Source organism: Leptinotarsa decemlineata, unplaced genomic scaffold (assembly GCF_025532065.1).
Source record: "Leptinotarsa decemlineata unplaced genomic scaffold, Ldec_3_MD MMD2_tig00000199_RagTag_RagTag, whole genome shotgun sequence".
NCBI lineage: Eukaryota > Metazoa > Arthropoda > Insecta > Coleoptera > Chrysomelidae > Leptinotarsa > Leptinotarsa decemlineata.
The window spans coordinates 13,524,645-13,543,337 of NW_027412544.1; the positions used below are offsets into that span (position 1 = coordinate 13,524,645).

General features: G+C 35.0%; 1 protein-coding gene across 1 annotated transcript in view; it reads right to left on the reverse strand.

Moving 5' to 3' along the window:
- The window catches only part of jdp (DnaJ domain-containing protein), a 58,582-nt gene that overhangs the window by 9,720 nt on the left and 30,169 nt on the right, over positions 1 to 18,693 (reverse strand). Inside the window, 2 exon segments of the mRNA XM_074172976.1 lie at positions 11,580 to 11,716; positions 11,719 to 11,764. Coding sequence (XP_074029077.1) covers positions 11,580 to 11,716; positions 11,719 to 11,764 — 183 coding nt within the window.

The window sequence follows — 18,693 nt, forward strand, 5'->3', positions numbered from 1 at the left end:
GCTTTCACTTTCAAGGCAACACGGCATAAAACTGAATATTTGTCTTTACTTACAATAGGCCAGATACATTCAGTACTTGAGACTAACGATTTTAAGGCTAAATCATTTTGAAACTCAATGACTTCCATTTCTCTTGCAGCGATGTCTTCGCCAAAGTTCTGCATAACACAAGTTGCAAACTGTTGGATATCAATTTCCATAAAGGGTGAAATAACAAACTGCGCTACTAAAGCCATTTCATTGAAATCCTTAAAACGATTTTTGAAGTTATTCTTCAGGGTAGAAATTATTTCTACATGATATTTGTTGTCATAGGGTTCGAATGGAATGAAATGTCAAGTATTAAAACGTCTACATTGGGACAAAATTTGAAATGTTTAGTAAAGTTTCAGGACACACTAGGATATTTTTTCTTAGTCGAAAATCGGGATTTTGCATTAGCGATTTATTTATTGAAAAAATCACTGTGCCACTGGATTCAGAGTGCCTCTAAACAGGTGTGAACAAAATTTCATGAATAAATATTCATTATTAACAAAGTTATGACATCTCAAAAATTCGAAAACCCACACAGCTAACAGTCACAAAAACACCCTATATCAATAGGTATAGCCATGAGAATATTTTTTTATGATTTCTACAATAAAGTGCCGCCAGATGAAAAAAAACAAATAGCGTAAATATTTTAAATGAAAATAACGGAATTACATTCAAGTTTTCACGCAAATTAACTAAAACTAAGACCTAATATTTCAATTTAAATCTTAGTTGACATGTAAATGATGTTACAGTTTGACACTTGTGAAAGATTCAAGTATACTATTGTCAACAATATTCACCTTACTGTTCTTCGAATTATTTTGTGTCATGGTTGCAAGATTGAGCGTAAGAAAGAAAATTGAAATTGTACGCCTTTCGGGAGATGACGTTAGAAGTGCTAGAGAAGCTTGTAGAGTATTTAATGAGAGACATCCGGATCATCCTCGTATTAGCTGCGGTATGGTAAATAAAATAAATAAAATATTCAATGAAACTGGTGCAGTATCAAAAATGATGTTGAAAAGTAATCCTGCACAAAGACGAAACAGGAATGACAGGAATGATCAAATAATTTTAAATTATTTCAGAAATAATGCTAATGCCAGTATAAGGAATGCCACTTTAGATTTGAATATTCCACGAGAAACTATTTGGAGATGTCTCAAGGCGAAGAATATTGAACCTTTCAAGCCAAAATTTTTACACACACTTCAAGAAGGCGACGAAGCAAGACGCCTGGAATATTGTTGCACTGAATCGAAACATTTCAATAATTAGTTATTAGTTACGTTTATTAAATTTTTTTTGCTTCATTGTTAGTTGAATTGTGTGAATGTAATTCCGTTATTTTCATTAAAAATATTTACGCTATTTGTATTTTTTTCATCTGGCGGCACTTCATTGTTGTAATCATAAAAAAAAGATATATTGTGACTGTTAGCTGTGTGAGTTTTCGAATTTTTGAGATGTCATAACTTTTTTAATAATGAATATTTTTTCATGAAATTTTGCTCACACCTATTTAGAGGCACTCTGAATCCCGTGGCGTAGTGATTTTTTCAATAAAAAAATCGCTAATAAAAAATCCCAATTTTCGACTAAGAAAAAATATCGTAGTATGCCCTGAAACTTTAATAAAAATGTCAAATTTTGTCCCAAGGTAGACCTTTCAGTACTTGACATTTAAAAAAAAATTATTGAAATCGGGGTGTTTCCATTAAAAATGGGTCACACTGTATATATAGATTGTAGTGTAGATTTCGTGAAGAGTGCATGTATTTCCTACTGCTCGGAATAATATCATATAAAACTGTGAGTTGACAAAGTGAAAATATCTGAAATTTTGACTGGTAGTCTACGATCTTGTTAACTGCATTACGAAGAATCCGATTAGAAAAAAGTTTTCAAATTTGAATAATACAGAGATTTTATTGAGGAATCGTGCCCGATTAGACGGTTAGAGCCGTGGTCCACCAACAACCAGTAGCTCAATAACTTTGACAACAACGGTAGATCCAACATTGTCGCCAGAACATCAACAACTCTTCAAACTGTTCATTGAGGCCAATACAAAGCAAACTGAAGAACTCAAAATCGAATTCATCAAAGTAACGAAGGAAGTGGAAACACTAAACAAAGAAGTAGAAACCCTCAAAAGCAGATACATACACCTAGAACGCAAAATGAGGTAAAATAATATAATAATTTTTGGCACTGAAATAAGCTTTCTTAAAGATATACTCAAAGAACTGAATTCCACCCTGGAAATAGATTTGCGAAAAAGTGATATAAACGACTTCTACACCAGAGGAAAAACAGAAGACTCGCCTAAAGTTATTGAATTCATCTCGTATTTAAGAAAACGCACCCTGTTCAGGAATACTGATAATTTGAAAAAATTGAGAAAAAAGGGAATATCAATAAGAAACGACTTATGTCAAGAGGATAGGGAAGACCAAAGTATATTGAGAAATCATCTCAGAATTGCTAAAATAAAAAAGAACGTGTAAGAATATCTGGCCACAAGCTAATAATTAACAAAACTGAATTCACTCCAGAAGACCTTAGAAACATTGAAAAACAGAAAGATAGAGACGATAATAACGAAGAGTCGAACACACACGAAGAAAATTCTGGAGACGAGAAACCGACAAGCAAAGCGGTACCGAAAACCAAACCAAAGAAGCTAACAAAACGTACAGTATTCAGCCCACCAGTGGCGGAAAGTGATACCAATAAAACAAAACCTCAGATATATCAATACCATCCAAAGACTACTAGGAGCAGCAAAGAGTGATACCATATCTTATACATGTTGTTTTTGTTTTTTTTTTCATCTTAATTTACAATAAAGAACGAAACTGATATATCAACTATATATTAATAATTTATGATGCACTGTTTGGAACCTTTGGTGTAGTAATATTTATATTACTAATAATCAATTCATACTACCTGAAATGGACACCTACCTAAGGGATTTTAATATATCGGAAATATCAACCTACAGTCTGAGAATATCCGAGATGCGAAATAATGTTTGGTTAAGGGTAGTACAAGATTTTCTATATTCCACACCAATATACGCGATTCAAAACATATGAAAATATTGTACTACCCAAAATCCAAAAAACTATAGGTCAACATAACTTCTTATACGTGGGTCAGAAAGTATATAATAATATCCCGTATGATCTAAAAAGAAAAGTACGATATAAATCTTAAAAAAAATATTATCAAATTATTTGATTTCCAATACCATTTCAATATTTTAAAATTGTTAAATAAAATTAAACAGTAAGAGTAGAATTGGAAAAATAGGGAAAGAAAACAACTATATCTGCAGTCAAACTTAATGCTTTGTGTGTATATGTTGATTAGTTGAAAAATAATCTACAATATTAATGTAATTACATAAATATTTTTGTTGTATATTTATTCGAACATTTACCAAATGTATAAATGATGTCTATGTTTTTTTTTGAGAATAAATATCTATCTGTCTATCTAGCTATCTATATATAATGGATTAACAGGGTCTCTCAGTCAAAATATCAAAACTCTGCTCTACTTTGCCAAGCTTTCGCTTCTAATGGAAAGCTTCTTCAGGGCCTATAATTTAACGAGTTGTGAGTTTTTTCGCGATTGAAACACATCACAAATCATACTTACAGTAAAAATGAGTTAAAAACAATAAACTGAACATAAAAATTCGACTGCCTTTTCCACCGGCAATTGATAATACCAGTTTAAGTTTATGCCGTCTGGTTATGCAACGCTCCCGCAACATTTGATTTGGAAAAATTGCCAGACGGCTGCATAGCTTAACTGAAAAGAGAACAGCTTTCGTTTGTTCCCTAGATTGCCAACAAGCATTTGCTACCCTGAAGAGACATTCGACCAGTGCACCGATCTTGGCATACCCAAAAAAGGAGGGATTAGAAAAAGCAGTCGATGAGAAGCTTGAGGGGGTTGAAAATAAATTTGAAGAGGAGCTTGAGAAAGAGTTTGAAGGAGTTGACAAGAAGTTTGAAGAAGTTTTCTGGGAACTTCGCAAAGAATCACCGGACGAAAAGGTTTACTGTGGAAAAATGTAATTCGGAAACGATATCTTCCCCTTCTAGCAGTAGTTTTATTAAAACTCTAACTTTCGATGGCGAATCTTCATGGTCAATTTATCGCAGACAATTTGAGGCCGCTGCGGAAAATAATGGGTGGAGAAATGAGGAGAAAGCAATAGTTCTCATACTGGTACTACGAGGAAATGCTTCCGAAATTCTGAAAACTATTCCAGTGAATAGGCAGAAGGAGTATGAAGCAGTCGTATCAGCTTTGGAGGTCAGATATGGAAGTGAGCACCTTCAACAAGTCTACCAAGCTCAAATGAAGGTGAGAACTCAAGGTCCATCAGAAAGTTTGCAAGAGTTTGGAGCTGAAGTCGAGAGGTTAGTAAAACTCGCCTAACCAGAAGCACCAGATAACTTCACCCACTGGATAAGTGTTCATAGTTTCATCGACGGGTTTCGTGACACGGAGCTGCAGTAGTCATTGAGGATGGCACGTCATAGAAAATTTAATGAAGCCATCATTTATGACCTAGAATTTGAAGCTACTAAAAATGCTTCGCGACAACAACGAAAAGTTCTAGTGAGGGCCATCAATGAAAAGGAGGACGAAGGAACAGATCGAGTCATGATAGGTCTTGAAAAACTCTTTAAGAAATATCTGATGAATGGAACTGTGCCCAAGACAAGAGGGCGGCCTAGATGTTATTACTGCGGCAGAGAAGGATATTCAAGGCGGGACTGTCGATTACGTCCAACATCCGACGAAAGAAGAGACTGGCGTTCGAGATTACCCGAACAGAAGCGACGGGGTTTGGAAAACCAAATTCAGCCTGCGGTAAGAGAAGTACATTGGCTGCTGCATCCCAAGCCCCCAGGTATTCGATTTCCATGATTGGACGCAACAGTAGTAGCTTAGTTGTCGACGGATTTTTGAATAATCATGAGTGCCTTTTCACCATCGATACTGGAGCAACGAGCCGACATTTCCAACAGAAGCAGTTTGAAGAAATTATCAGTAGTACCTGTTCTGGAAACAGCCACTGGCGATAGATTGACAGTCAAGTGGTCAACTCACGGAAAAAAGGTAACAGTATTCATGATTGAACTCATGTCCTTCTGCTAAAAGTTGGTTTGCAAATGTGGAATTGGTCTTTCTTTGGAAAGAATGGAGTCTATAATATCTACTTAATAACCGTGTGCGTGGAGGAATTATGTATGATAACCACACACCCTTACCAGCATAAAGTTGCTGCATTCAATAGTATGCTTTACAGACTATTGAATATTCCACTCTCTGAGTGTAATTTCCAGAGAGAGCTGAGTTTGATCAAACAAATCGCGGTTAACAACGGTTATAAGGTAGATATTATAGACTCTATTCTTTTCAAAAAACTACAAAAGCAATCCATGGACTGCCCAAATTCAAGATGCGATAACATCAGTTATAGAACATTGTCATATTTGGATTAACCAACCAACAATATTGCCGGTTTTTTTGAAGAAAAAATGCGTAAACGTAGCGTTCAGAACGAATAATAGTCTAAGTAAATTTATTAAAAACAAAGACAAAACTTCGATGTCTGATAGATCAGGAGTTTATAAGCTGACTTGTGGCTCTTGCTCAAAACTGTATATTGGCCAAAAAGGGAGAACATTTTCCCATATAATTAAAGAGCGCAAAAGTAGTTTTGTAAATAGAAAGACCATTTCCACATTTTCAAACCACCTTTTATCAGAAGGACATGAGTTCAATCCTGAATACGATGTGAAGATTTTGAAACTCAATCTTCTAGAATGTTTAGAAATCAATAGATTCAAGAATTCGAGTAATTTACTGAAGGATCAATTAGAATTGAATAACTCCCCGTTACTAAATATTTTTTCAAATGTGAAAACTGGGAGATAAGCTCAGGTAATTTAATTCATTACAAACTTAGGTAAAAATCAGGTACAGTAAAGACACGCCCGAAGAAGCCATTGTATGGCGAAACACGTGTTGCGTTTTTATAAAATCGTTTAGTGAAAATCTCACAATAAAGTGTTTTTTGCATACGTCACAAAATATTTTTTCAATTCTAGTCTTCACAATTTTTTCATATATTTATGTTGAACTTAATAATGGAGTAATAGGACTATAATTTTTTTATGTTTATGTTAATGGAAATTCTGTTGTTATACCATTTATTTGTACCCCTGAAGAGGTAAAATCCTATAGCAGGGCCTCCTGATACTACCCAACTTACAAACCGTAATAAAGTATTAATGAACGTTTGCGAACTAATACCACTTCAGCAGGAGATTTTTGAGTTTTAAGCTTCTTATTGTATTCTCAACTTCAATTTGATAAATGAAATTGGGATATCAGTAGGATTATTATTTGAGATTCATCATCATTAGTTAATATATTTTCCGACAAACATCAATAAAATTATTTGAAATTAATAAATAATGAAAGTTTAGGTGCATACGATGATTTTATTATTTTCAAACATTCACATATATATTATATAATAGTTCATATCAATATATTAAACATTTATCAAAATACATTTGTGTAAAGGGATATGATCACTCGGTTGTGGTTACCCTGATGAAGAAATGACAATAATTATCATGCATATATAGTTCTACACTGTATTCATTTGAATATTTCTCATTTGGAGCATTCCATATAGAATGCTTTTGAAAGTATCTGAATTGGTATCTATCAATTATGATCTCTTCTCAAATGGCTGTCCGTTTACTATACATACAGCAGGCAACTTCCTCTACATACTTCCTATAAAGTGTCTCTAAATAAAATAATAATGACAAAGTTCTAAAAGGTAATTGAAAAAGGATAGGTATACTCTGCCTGCATTTTTGTCAAGATAAATGTCTCTCAATAAATTGATGGATGTAGCCATTAATACGTGGTAGGAAATCATAATGAAGAAAAAAAGAATTGAAACTTTCTATGTTTTTTACCACTTTCATTTGTAACTAACGTTACTGCAGTTTCGTCCTATAAGGACATTTTCAAACTTAGTTTAATGTATAAGTTTGAAAATGTCCTTAGTTTAATGTGTAAGTTTAAAAATGTCTTTATAGGACGAAACTGCAGTAACGTTAATTACGAATAAAAGTGGCAAAATACATAGAAAGTTTCAATTCTCTTTTCTTCATAAATGTCTCTTCTATAGTTCAAAACGAGTGTTCCGTACCAGCTGTCCTCATACTAACAACAAATTCTGAACCAGTGCAAGCTGAGGATTAACCAAGTCTTACCTCTCAATCTTACGACCTCAATCTCGAAATTCTGAATTTAGTCTCTAAATTTCAACCTAAGACGCAAAATTGACAACAAAATATATTCACAAAGGATAAAGACATGAACGTTTTTTGATAAGACACCCAGGATATTTTTGTACAATTTTTCAATATCTGATAATTCCGGAAAGATGTTAAGCCTAGGTGTATATCCAGAAAGTTCATTAAATTCCATTATAAATTCAAATCAGGAATTACGAAATCAATCTCCAAATTTCGAATTAATTCTCTGAATTTCGACTTAGAAATTTCGAAATAAATCCGAAATTTCGATATTGAAGTCGTAATTTTCAGATTGAGGTCGAAATTTTGAGTTCAAAATCAACATTTCATGAATAAACTTGAAATTTCGAATTTGAATTCAAAATTTTGAAATTAATATCAAAATCATGAGTTTCAAAGTCGAAATCTCCAAGAAACAAATGATAAAGATATGTGGACTTTCTGTGAATATGCCTTCCTTTAATTTTCAGTTGGTCACTCATATTTTGCATATTCAATCATTTCAAACATTTGTGCAGGTCCCCACTGAATAATCCATATCTATAGTAATACATCAAGGAGAGCAATGCAATAGCACTTGCAGAGAAAACAGAGAATGTCTATGAGCAGGTAGTAACATGGGCAAAAAAAATCAACTATCACTGAACATCACGAAAACTTCATTAATGAAATTCTTGCTGAATTCTGCTCATGACAATTTTAGCATTTATGAAAACGAGGAGTTGTATGTTGAATCTTGCTCAACAACAAAGATGCTTGGCCTTACACTTGATTACAAGCTCACCTGGATCCCTCACATCGAAACTCTTTGCGACAAATTCCGCAGAAATTGCTATGCTATGTCAAACCATTGCAGTGAACAAGTTTTGTTGAATCTGTACTATGGATCAATACACTGTCATATACGATATGAAATACTGAACTGGGGCACTGGATCGTCTGCATTGAGGGATTTTATACTACAGAAATATGCCATTAGAACTATTGCTCGTACAGGATGGAGGCAATCGTGTAGACATTTTCAAAGAACTCAAAATACTCACCGTTGCGAGTATTTATATTTATGAATTATGCATATACATGTACAAGAATGGTCATAATTTTATATCTAATCAGCATAAATACCCTGAACGCTCTAAAAACTTATTAATACCCCATATGCATCGAACCACCATATACCAAAAAAGCCACCTTTTTCTTGGACCAAAATTTTACAATAAGCTTGATGATTCGGTAAAGAATGCGCCAAATGTCAATATTTTTAAATCAAGACTGAAAGCTGCTCTCATAGAAAAAAATTGCTACACCCTTGAGGAATTTTAGGTTAGGTGTTTTTTTTTTGTCATCTTTAACGTTCTTGTCACTATTTGACATTACCATTATTTTAAACTATCTAATTATAACCATGACCATCAAATCTACTATTGTAGTATTTCCCTACTTTTATGTGTATACATATATTTGTCATCTTTTTATCTCAATTCTTTTAAAATATTCACATAAATACTTAAGTTTGAACATATGTATATGAAAAGCACAGATTCTTATGACATTTTCCTTGTTATTGTACTGTCATGTACTTTTTAACAAGCGAAATAAATGAACGGATTTAGATAAAACTTCACATAAATACATTTCATACATCAGAATAACATATAGGCTACAATTTACAAAGGTTTTGTGTAATTTTGGTCATAATATAACGATAAGTATTAAGTGAGTCGGAAAAATTCTTGCTCCCTGAGTTACATGCAAATAATGTACTGTAAGATTGTTTATATTAAATAGTTCTAAATAAAAGTCCGCGATAGCATATATCTATCTCTTATGTGTTAGCAAGAATATGCAAAATACTGAGCCATATATTGGATACTTTTTTACAATGCACATTTTAGAATACTTATCTTTAAAATCCTTTGAACATCTATATAATTGTCGTTTTATTATTATAGATATATTTTTTTTTGCAAATTTCTTTATAGGTAACATGATTCGATTCTTTAAGCTATTCATTACTTAGTACAATCGGCATATTTTTTTAGTTGTTATATTTTTAAAGTGAAAATATGAATTACTAGTTGTTGTCCGCGGCTTCACCCGCGTATAATTTGGTTTGTCACATTAAGTTTCGTGACAGACCATTTTAAACAAATAGTTACAATATTTTTTCATCAACCCAAAACTTCAGCTTTCCAACTTCAAATCTGACAAAATTCAATAAAATCTTTGAACCACTATTTTTCTCTAGTTGCCAAGAAATTCTTGTTCACACTCAAAAGTAAACATACGAGTAGAATACAAAAATAAACAGATACGATGCAATTAAACAATGAAACGATCACTGGTTTTTCGTAATTTCCGTAGACATTATTTTGATTCTTCTCTCGTGAGCGAAAAAATATCATTTTTTATTTTAACATTGTTGAATACTGGTTGACTCTGATACGACTATCATTTCGACATGATTTTTAAAATTCAAATGAACACAGTGTATGAAATTAAACATGAAAATGAATTTTTGTTCTGAACATTACTTTTATAGCTAGGATTAGAAAAGTTTATAAATGCTCCCGATTATATTCATTTTGAACTCATTCACGGCACGTTTGAACAACAGTGATATTCATGACATCATTGATTCAGAACTAGTTCTAAACTGTGACAGTTTGAGAAATCCACACGTCCAATACTTTTGAAGTTTCACTTCATTGGACGGTTCTAGTTCAACCTAACAAGGCTTATATTCTCTTTTCCTTTTTGATATCAAAAACTAAATGCAGAAAGGAGCATTTTCATGCATGCTCCGATATGAGTTTCAAGAAAATCACATAAACCACTTACAAAAATAGGTCCCTAGAGACAAAATTATTTGTACATATGTAATGGTATAAAATAAATAGGAGACAAAATGTACATCAATCAAACATAAGATTAAACAACTTTAGATCAACCATAAAATCAAACAACTAACATCACATACTTCACAAGTAGTCGTGAAATATTTTCCATTTGTTGAATATGTGAAAATTTAAAATAATGAATAGATCAAAGGCAAAGATTGTTAAATTCACATATCTTCTGTAACTGCTGGAAAATTTTTCACAACATACAAAATATTGTTTGGTCACAACGCAAAATCATCTAAGAATCAGAAAATCCAGTTCTTCTACAAGAAATTGGTCATGGAGTAACAAAGGGTGAGTAAGGGTTTCTCTACTTATTCACATACATATCGACATTAAGGGTTCCTGGAATATCACTGAAATAATGTCAATCAGAAATTTTGAATTATTCCATACTTTCGAATTGTTTCAAATGTCACTAATTCATCAATAGAGTTTAATTAAGGACGTTGCAGCTTACCAAACACAAACAACATTGCCTATGAATCTCACATCTTCAGAAGCCAGTGCAGCTATTATTAAAATAAAGAAGAAACTAATTGTGAATGAAGATATATTCAAGTGCATAGGAATTAACTAGTCGATTTGAGAAAATGTTCTCAAAGGGATTCTCATTTTCATTTAGCCTCACACAACTACAGTAGACTGCCTTTTTTATATCCGCACAGATTTTGTAATAATTAATAATACTTCCATTTGAATTATAAAGGAGCAAATTTTCAGGGAAATTTTGTTCAATAGATAGATAATGATAGAGAAATGGAATGCCAAGTTTTTTTAAAAAACTACTATATAATTTTAGAGTTCCAAATTTAGATGATGAAAATATTTTGCCATTTTCATATGTTTTGCTTCATATCTGGTAGATAATGATAGAGGAATGAAAAGCCAAAAAGTTTTTTTAAAAAACTTCCATATAATTTTAGAGTTCCAAATTTAGCTGATGAAAATATTTTGCCTTCTCCATATGTTTTGCTTCATATCTTAACAACAGATATATTCCAAAACCAGAAATAACATTCGCCAGAAGTAGCGAATATCCATAAAACAAACAAAAACAATCGCTTTCAGAATATTTCACTGATTCATCATATATGGAATCATCATCATCCTTAAACCTTACTATAAACAAAAGTCCAGGAACCCTCATTGAACAGGAGAAGAAGGACTCTACCTAAGGTAAGTATACACAAAAAATGACATTCAACATTCACTTAAATGGGATTTATATTTCATAATTTCGAAATTTGCTGACAACCTCACTCGGTGCGTCTGCTCCCCAGGCAGATCCGCTTCCACGTCCACCCCAATGAAGATTGGCACCACCTTCGGATGCCCGCCGTTGGGCGGCACTTACGGCACCTGCACCAAGACTCGAAGGGCCTGATGAACCCCGGATTCCAGCATGCGATCCTTAGTTTTTGGAGTGGTCCAATGCATCGACTGAAAAAAAAAAGTATCTGCCGAATTAAATACATAATATATTGCTGAAAAGGAAAACTGATGACTTGATAGTGTGTCGTAGTGTGATTTTGCTGCTCACTTATCACTGTCAGACATATTTCATTTTTAATTATTTACAAAAATTATTTAATTATTGAAAAACAGGTTATATATACTGTAATAAACAGAACTGAATAGGAACATCATATGTATTCGAGCTAAGTGTGGTGAGAGAGATAGTGTAACGCCGAACTAGTGGGAAGAAAATCACACAGTCGCTTGCGCATAGCGACCCGTCGCCACGGCATGCATTACGATGCCAGCAAACGGTTTTACGTGCAGCTATAGAAGTTTCACATCAAATATATGAGACTCAACAGTATGCAAGATACAGGACTATTCCAATTTCAGTCTCATGTGAACGATAAACGTAAAATATAACAGAGTTGCCTTTTTCACAATACTATTGAATTATATAAAAAATCATTTAGCTCTTTTGTTCCCAGAGATATATGAAAATGATACACGTGAGGACACGTGTTTCTGGCTATTGGCCTCATCAGCGCGATGCAGCCAAGTGTAAAGATGGGCAACACTTGTAGGAAGCTATAGCTGCCTACGTGGTCATGTTAGATGTAGCATGGGAATTCAAGGTCTTCTAACTGGAACCACAAATGTGCGGTTGGCTTCTGTTGTTTACTTCGTGCATATGTGTTGTTTCCTGCTTTCGGCAAACAAGTGTTGCCCATCTTTACACTTGGCTGCACCGCGCTGATGAGGCCAATTGCCAGAAACACGTGTCCAAAAAAATAAATGGAAATTGAAATAATAATAAAAGCTGAAAATTGAGAATTATTATTAACAAATAATGAAATATAAAAATTAAAATTAACATAACCAATTTATGTCACGACGTTCCGATTGTTAGTATCCACAATCGTCTTTGGGTGATAACTGGACTTATTCCTCCGAAATACGACTATTTATAGGCCATTCGAGTGCTTTCACCTGTCCCCTTTTCTCTCTCTCTCCGCTTCATTGGTTTTAGCGGGAGATGACCGTTTGGCGGGATTTGGTCGTTTTTCGTTTGATTAAAGGTTTCCATATGTTACGTATCTCTACGCTAGCTTGACTAAATGCGTTGTTGGACAACATATACGCGGCTTCTTTGAATTTTCTCCTAAACCAGTGTTTCTCTTTGTGGATGATTTCAGCTTGAGCCCACTTGATGTTATGTTGATGAGTCCAAACATGCTCTGCTATTTCGGATTTGCTGGTTTCTCCTCGCTGTGTGTGTTTCTTGTGCTCAGCAATGCGAACTTTCAATGGCCTCTTAGTTTCACCGATGTATGATTCTCCGCACTTGCAGGGTATCCGGTAAATGCAATTCTTGGAATCGCAGTCCGCGTTTGGTGGCCTGGTTTTCGTGAGGCTGCTACGGATAGTGTTCCCAGATCTGAAGCAGGTCCTGATGTTATACTTGGACCCAATTCTTCGTATCCTTTCCGATAATCCTCTGATGTAGGGAAGTACAAGTACTGGTTGTGGAGGCTTCTCTTCCTTGTGGAGCTTTGGCTGTCTTCTAGCTAAAGCCTGTTCTACCATAACTCTGGAGTAACCATTCCGTTGAAGGTCGTTTTTGATGATGCCTAGTTCCCTTTCGAGACCTTCCTTTGTATTACACAGCCCGAAGGCAGGGTCTAGTAGAGTCTTGATGATACCTCTCTTAGTCTATTGATGGTGATTGGATTTCTGGTTCAGATACTGTCCTGTTTGAGTGGGTTTTCAATATACAGATATTTCCCATTTAGTGTCGGTCCTCTTCATCAATACGTCTGAAAAAGGCAATTCGTTGTGGACTTCCTTTCCCATTGTGAAAGTGGTGAAAGGACTTACGTTGTTGATGTGCTTCAGGAAAGTGTCTAGTTCTGCATTCCCATGGTTCCATATTATGAAGGTGTCGTCTACGTATCTCAACCAGACTCGTGGCTTCTTGTGGGCTTCTTCAATGGCCAGAATGGAACGTTGGTATAGAGGCTTTCCACGTCGAAACTGATCAGTTGATCCTGCTCTTTGACTTCGATTTCCCCTAGTAGTTCCACGAAATGCCTTAAATTTTTCACAAAAGATGATGTTTTACCTTGCAATGGTTTAATTATTGATTGTAAAAATCGGTGCAAGATCTGAGTGGCTGAATCTCTGGAGCTAATGATCGGTCTGAGTGGAACATCCTTATTGTGGATTTTGGGTAGTCCACACAAGTGAGGGGGCTTACTGTGGTGCGGTGTTAGCGATGATCTCTCTTATCTCGAAAAATAGACTTGATGTTTTTTTAAAGTCTGGTACAACTTCCTTTCAATTGATGCAGTAGGGTCTCTTACGATCTTCGTGTATTTTCCTTTCTGAAGCACCTCTTCGATCTTCTGTTCGTAGAGATCAGTACCCATCACAACAGTAGCATTTCCTTTATCTGTAGGTGAGATCTTGATGGTGTTGTCTCTACGTAGCCCATTCAGGGCTCTTCGTTCTTCATTGCTGACATTAGAAGTTTGGAACTGGTTCTCGATCTAGCTGTTCTCTGATTTTCCATCTGGATTCTTCTGCCTCGATCTGATCCATAAGGGAACTGGTGGATTCTACTGCAGTTATTATTTCCAAAGTGGACACAGATGGTGCAATGGCGAAGTTTAGACCTTTCCTCAAGATTCATCTATATCCGTGAGCGGGGGGAACTCATGTTGATGACGTTGGTGGCTTCATAGTTGTCCTGTTCTTGTTCTGCATTTGGGGGCATTGTTTCCTCACCAACTTTCCCCACTTCCTGTTGTAGGTATTCTCCATATCTTGTCGGATCTTCAAGCACGTGCTTTTAATCTTGGCAAAGATTGGTCCATGATCCTCTTCCAAGGTCTCTCTTCTTATTTCTTCAAATCGGTCTGTGGCATCCTGCATTAGAGTTGATCTCTTCCAACGATTGTAATTAATTTGAGACCTTATCAGTGCTCGGTTGGCGCGTTCCAATATGCGTTAGGCTCTCTCTCCTGGGGTTGGCGATTTCAGCAAAAAACCTTTGGGTATGATGTTGTTGTCTCTAGCTCTGCACAAGAAGCTGAGGTGAGTTTCTTCTTTGGTAAGCTTGATCATAGTCTTTTCATATTCTCGAAATAAGTCGCTGGTTCCGGGTCCGTACCGGGTATTCAACATTTGTTTGAAGGTGGTTGACAATGTTTCGTGATGTATTTCATGAGTTCGGACTTCCATTGTCTAATATAATATAAATTGATTTGAAATTCCTGAAAAAATATTAGAAAAGGTTAACCGAGAATAACAATTTTATTTGAACAAAAAAACTGAAATTACAAAGAAATAACATAAAACCAAACAACAACCAAAAAAATAAATAACAATTGAAATATTAATAGAAGCTGAAAATTAAAAATTATTATTAACAAAAAATGAAAAAATGAAAAATTTCAAACCAAGTTATGTCACGACGTTTCGATTGTTAGTATCCACAATCGTCTTTAGGTGATAACTGGATTTATTCCTCCGAGATACAACTATTTATAGGTCACCTACCCCCTCTTCCCTCTCGCCGCTTCATTGGTTTTAGCGGGAGATGACCGTTTGGAGGGAGTTGGTCGTTTTTCGTTTGATTAGAGGTTTTCATATGTTACATATCTCTACGCTAGCTTGACTGAATGCGTTGTTAGACAACATATATGCCCAATATATACGCTACCCTCAATTTTGAAATTTTACTTGAATCATCAGTGATCATTTAAAGTTTATAAATTGAATTTTTTCCTAAATATCTGAGAGTTTGGGTAGTTCGATAATCATTGAATATTTTTGATGTGAAACATCTATAGCCGCACTTAAATCCGACTGCTGGCGTGGTGACGCAAGCCGTGGCGACGAGTCGCCATGCGCAAACGACTATGTGCTTAACTTACCACTGGTTTGGTGCTACGCTATCCCTCTCGCCACACCGAGCATGGATTCCTATAGTGTATACAGTTGTGTTTACTACAGTATACATAACCTATGTTCTACTCAATAAATAATTTTTTAAATAAACAAAAATGTGTCTGACAATGATAATTTGGGAAGTGAAAGTTTGTAGCCTTCTGCAAAGAAAGCTAAATAACACTACAACATACTATCAAGTTATCAGTAAGTTTACTATCTATTATTATTTCATAATTAAAGTGTGCATTTATCTGTGCATTAAGCCCGCGTATTAATGGACTGTTAAGATCTTCAATTCAAGATCTTCAGGAACATATTTCAACAACTAGCAATAACTAGCTATTTTTTTATGTATATTTTAATTATATATATTTTAGATATTACAGTACCCAATAATTATCACAGGGGGAAAAAATATTATTATTGATGTTTCACATCTGCCAGGTGTCCCGTGACGGCTCACAATTTTTTTTATTATGGTCATGATAATCGCTTGAATGGGAGCAATGCACCATGTCTATAATTTTCGAAAAATTTTTTGATACTACATTTTTATTAGAATAATTAAAACACAAAGATATGTTGATGTCACAACCCTTTTTTATATTCCAATAAACTTTTCATTTGTTTTAGCTCCTTCAGAAATTTGAGAAACACGTACCCCCCCCCCCCCCCATTTGACTGCAAAAGTATTCATACTCGTAGTCTATGAGTTGTTGTTTCAAACAAATACAAAACGGTAATGGATAAAAATTAAAAGGTGTTGACGGTGCTTGTTTTAATCGTTAATCAGATCAAATGTTTGGATCCTCAGTTTTCATATATTGATGACATCTTAGTCATGATGGTTCGTCAGCAGCAGAATTGTCACTTCGCATAGACAAATGCGAAAAATTGGATAGACAAAGTTTTTTCGACATGAAGTGGACACATTTTTTATTCACATAATATTCATCCAGATCCGGATCGAATTGACGCTATTAATAAATTTTCAACACAAAAAAATGTTGAGAATTTACAGAAACTTTTGGGTTTGGTAAATTTTGAAACAACTTTTTGTAAAAATTTTTCTGCAATAGCCGTACTACGGCGCGTAAACTAGAGAGCAAAGTAACAGAATGCATTTGAAAATAAAATAAAAGGAAATATTCATCAAGAAGTTATTCTGTACCATCCTAGAAAATATCAGACATTCAATGCACAATGTGATGCCACTGATAGGCGTTTATGAGCTGTTCTATACCAGATAGTAACAGGTAAGAGAAAAATAATTGGATATGCAAACCCTAAGTTACTTGATTGTAAAATGCGATATTTTGTAAAAAACCCCGTTTTGCTCTTTTCAAATGGCGTATTTATTTGATATGAAAAGAGTTTATGATGAGAACACATCACCGTTCCCTTCAGTATTTGAAAACTCATCGTTTACTATCATATGTGCCAAGTCACTTGAACACTATCTGTGAAAGTATCTATTGAAAAGAAACAAATCCCCATCCTTTCTTCTATGTTCCCGACTATCAAGGTTGCAAGTAATGTTCGTGTCTCCAATCAGGCGGATGGCTCTTTTCTGGATGGAATCCAGCAGCTTCAGGGGGTGCTTAGGGGCGGAGCTCTATACATGAGAACGATACTCCAAAACAGGTCTGGTCTGAGACTCATTGAGCATCAAAAGTGGCTGAGGTGTGTACAGTTTTCTGGTTCGGAACAGTGTTCCAAGATTTTGAGAAGCAATTCCAGCGACATGATAGTGCCAAAACATATTGGTGACCATTTTAACCACCACCAACAAACTTGTCAAAGCACAAAGCGGAATTGTTTGTCTTGACATCATTATATCCGGTTCGGGAACATTTATCTTTTTGGAGAAGACCGATGCCTGGGTTTTTGTGGCATTCAATTGAACCTGGTTAGTTTCATCCCAATTCGAAATCACTTCAAGATCCCTATTAAAATAAGCAACCTCCTGCTGCCGGTGAAGATGTGCATCCGCAACCGATGTCCTGGAATCCAAACGGAATGACGAAACAAGTGTGCTGTCGTGACAAAGCAATATATTAATATACAATACAAAGAGGGTTGGAAACAATATGGATCCCTGGGGAACACCAGCGTTGATGGTGAAAGTATTCGAGAAATATCAATCGACAGTCACTTGCAGGGAAGCTGGAGGGTTATACACAAAATTGATCCGACAAACTATAGCATCGAAGTTTGGCCAGCAAACCCCCATGCCACACACGATCAAAGGCCTTAGAAATATCCAGCGCAACAGCTCTTGATTCTCCATGTTCCTCAATTGCATTATTTCAAATATAGGTGACATACGATAGAAGGACGCCTGTTGATCTTTGTTTCCGAAAGCCATATTGATGACCGCTCAAGATGTTAAAGCTTTTCAAATATTCAAGGATATGGTGGTTTACGGATTTCTCCATGATTTTGAATATCACTGCGACTGGTGTATAGTTATTTGGAAGATTTTTCTCGCCCTTTTTGGTAAGGTGCTGAACGCGAGCAATCTTCCAATAAAAAGAAAAAATCCTTTCCTTATAAGCAGGTTGAAAAGTCTGCAAAATACTGGTGCGAGTTCATTTGCGAAAACTGAACATTGACCTTTTTTTGAACAGTCCACGTATCGAAATTACTTTTCATTATCTGGCTGTGTCGTATACAAAATTTAAAAATACAGATCATTGGCGTTTTCATGTTTATATTACGCACTAAGCATTCATGTAGCACTTCATTGTGGGATTATTATCAGTTTACAAAACCACACAACGTGTTCCGCTATAAAACAGCTTCATGAATAACTTTTATTTTAGAACCATTTTATACTTTGCAATATTAGGTACTACCTACAGTTTAATCAGGAAATTTATCAATTTATCTACCTGAATGACCAGTGAGGAGCAGCACCATACAGAAGTAAATATGTAGTAGGTACCTAATATCGG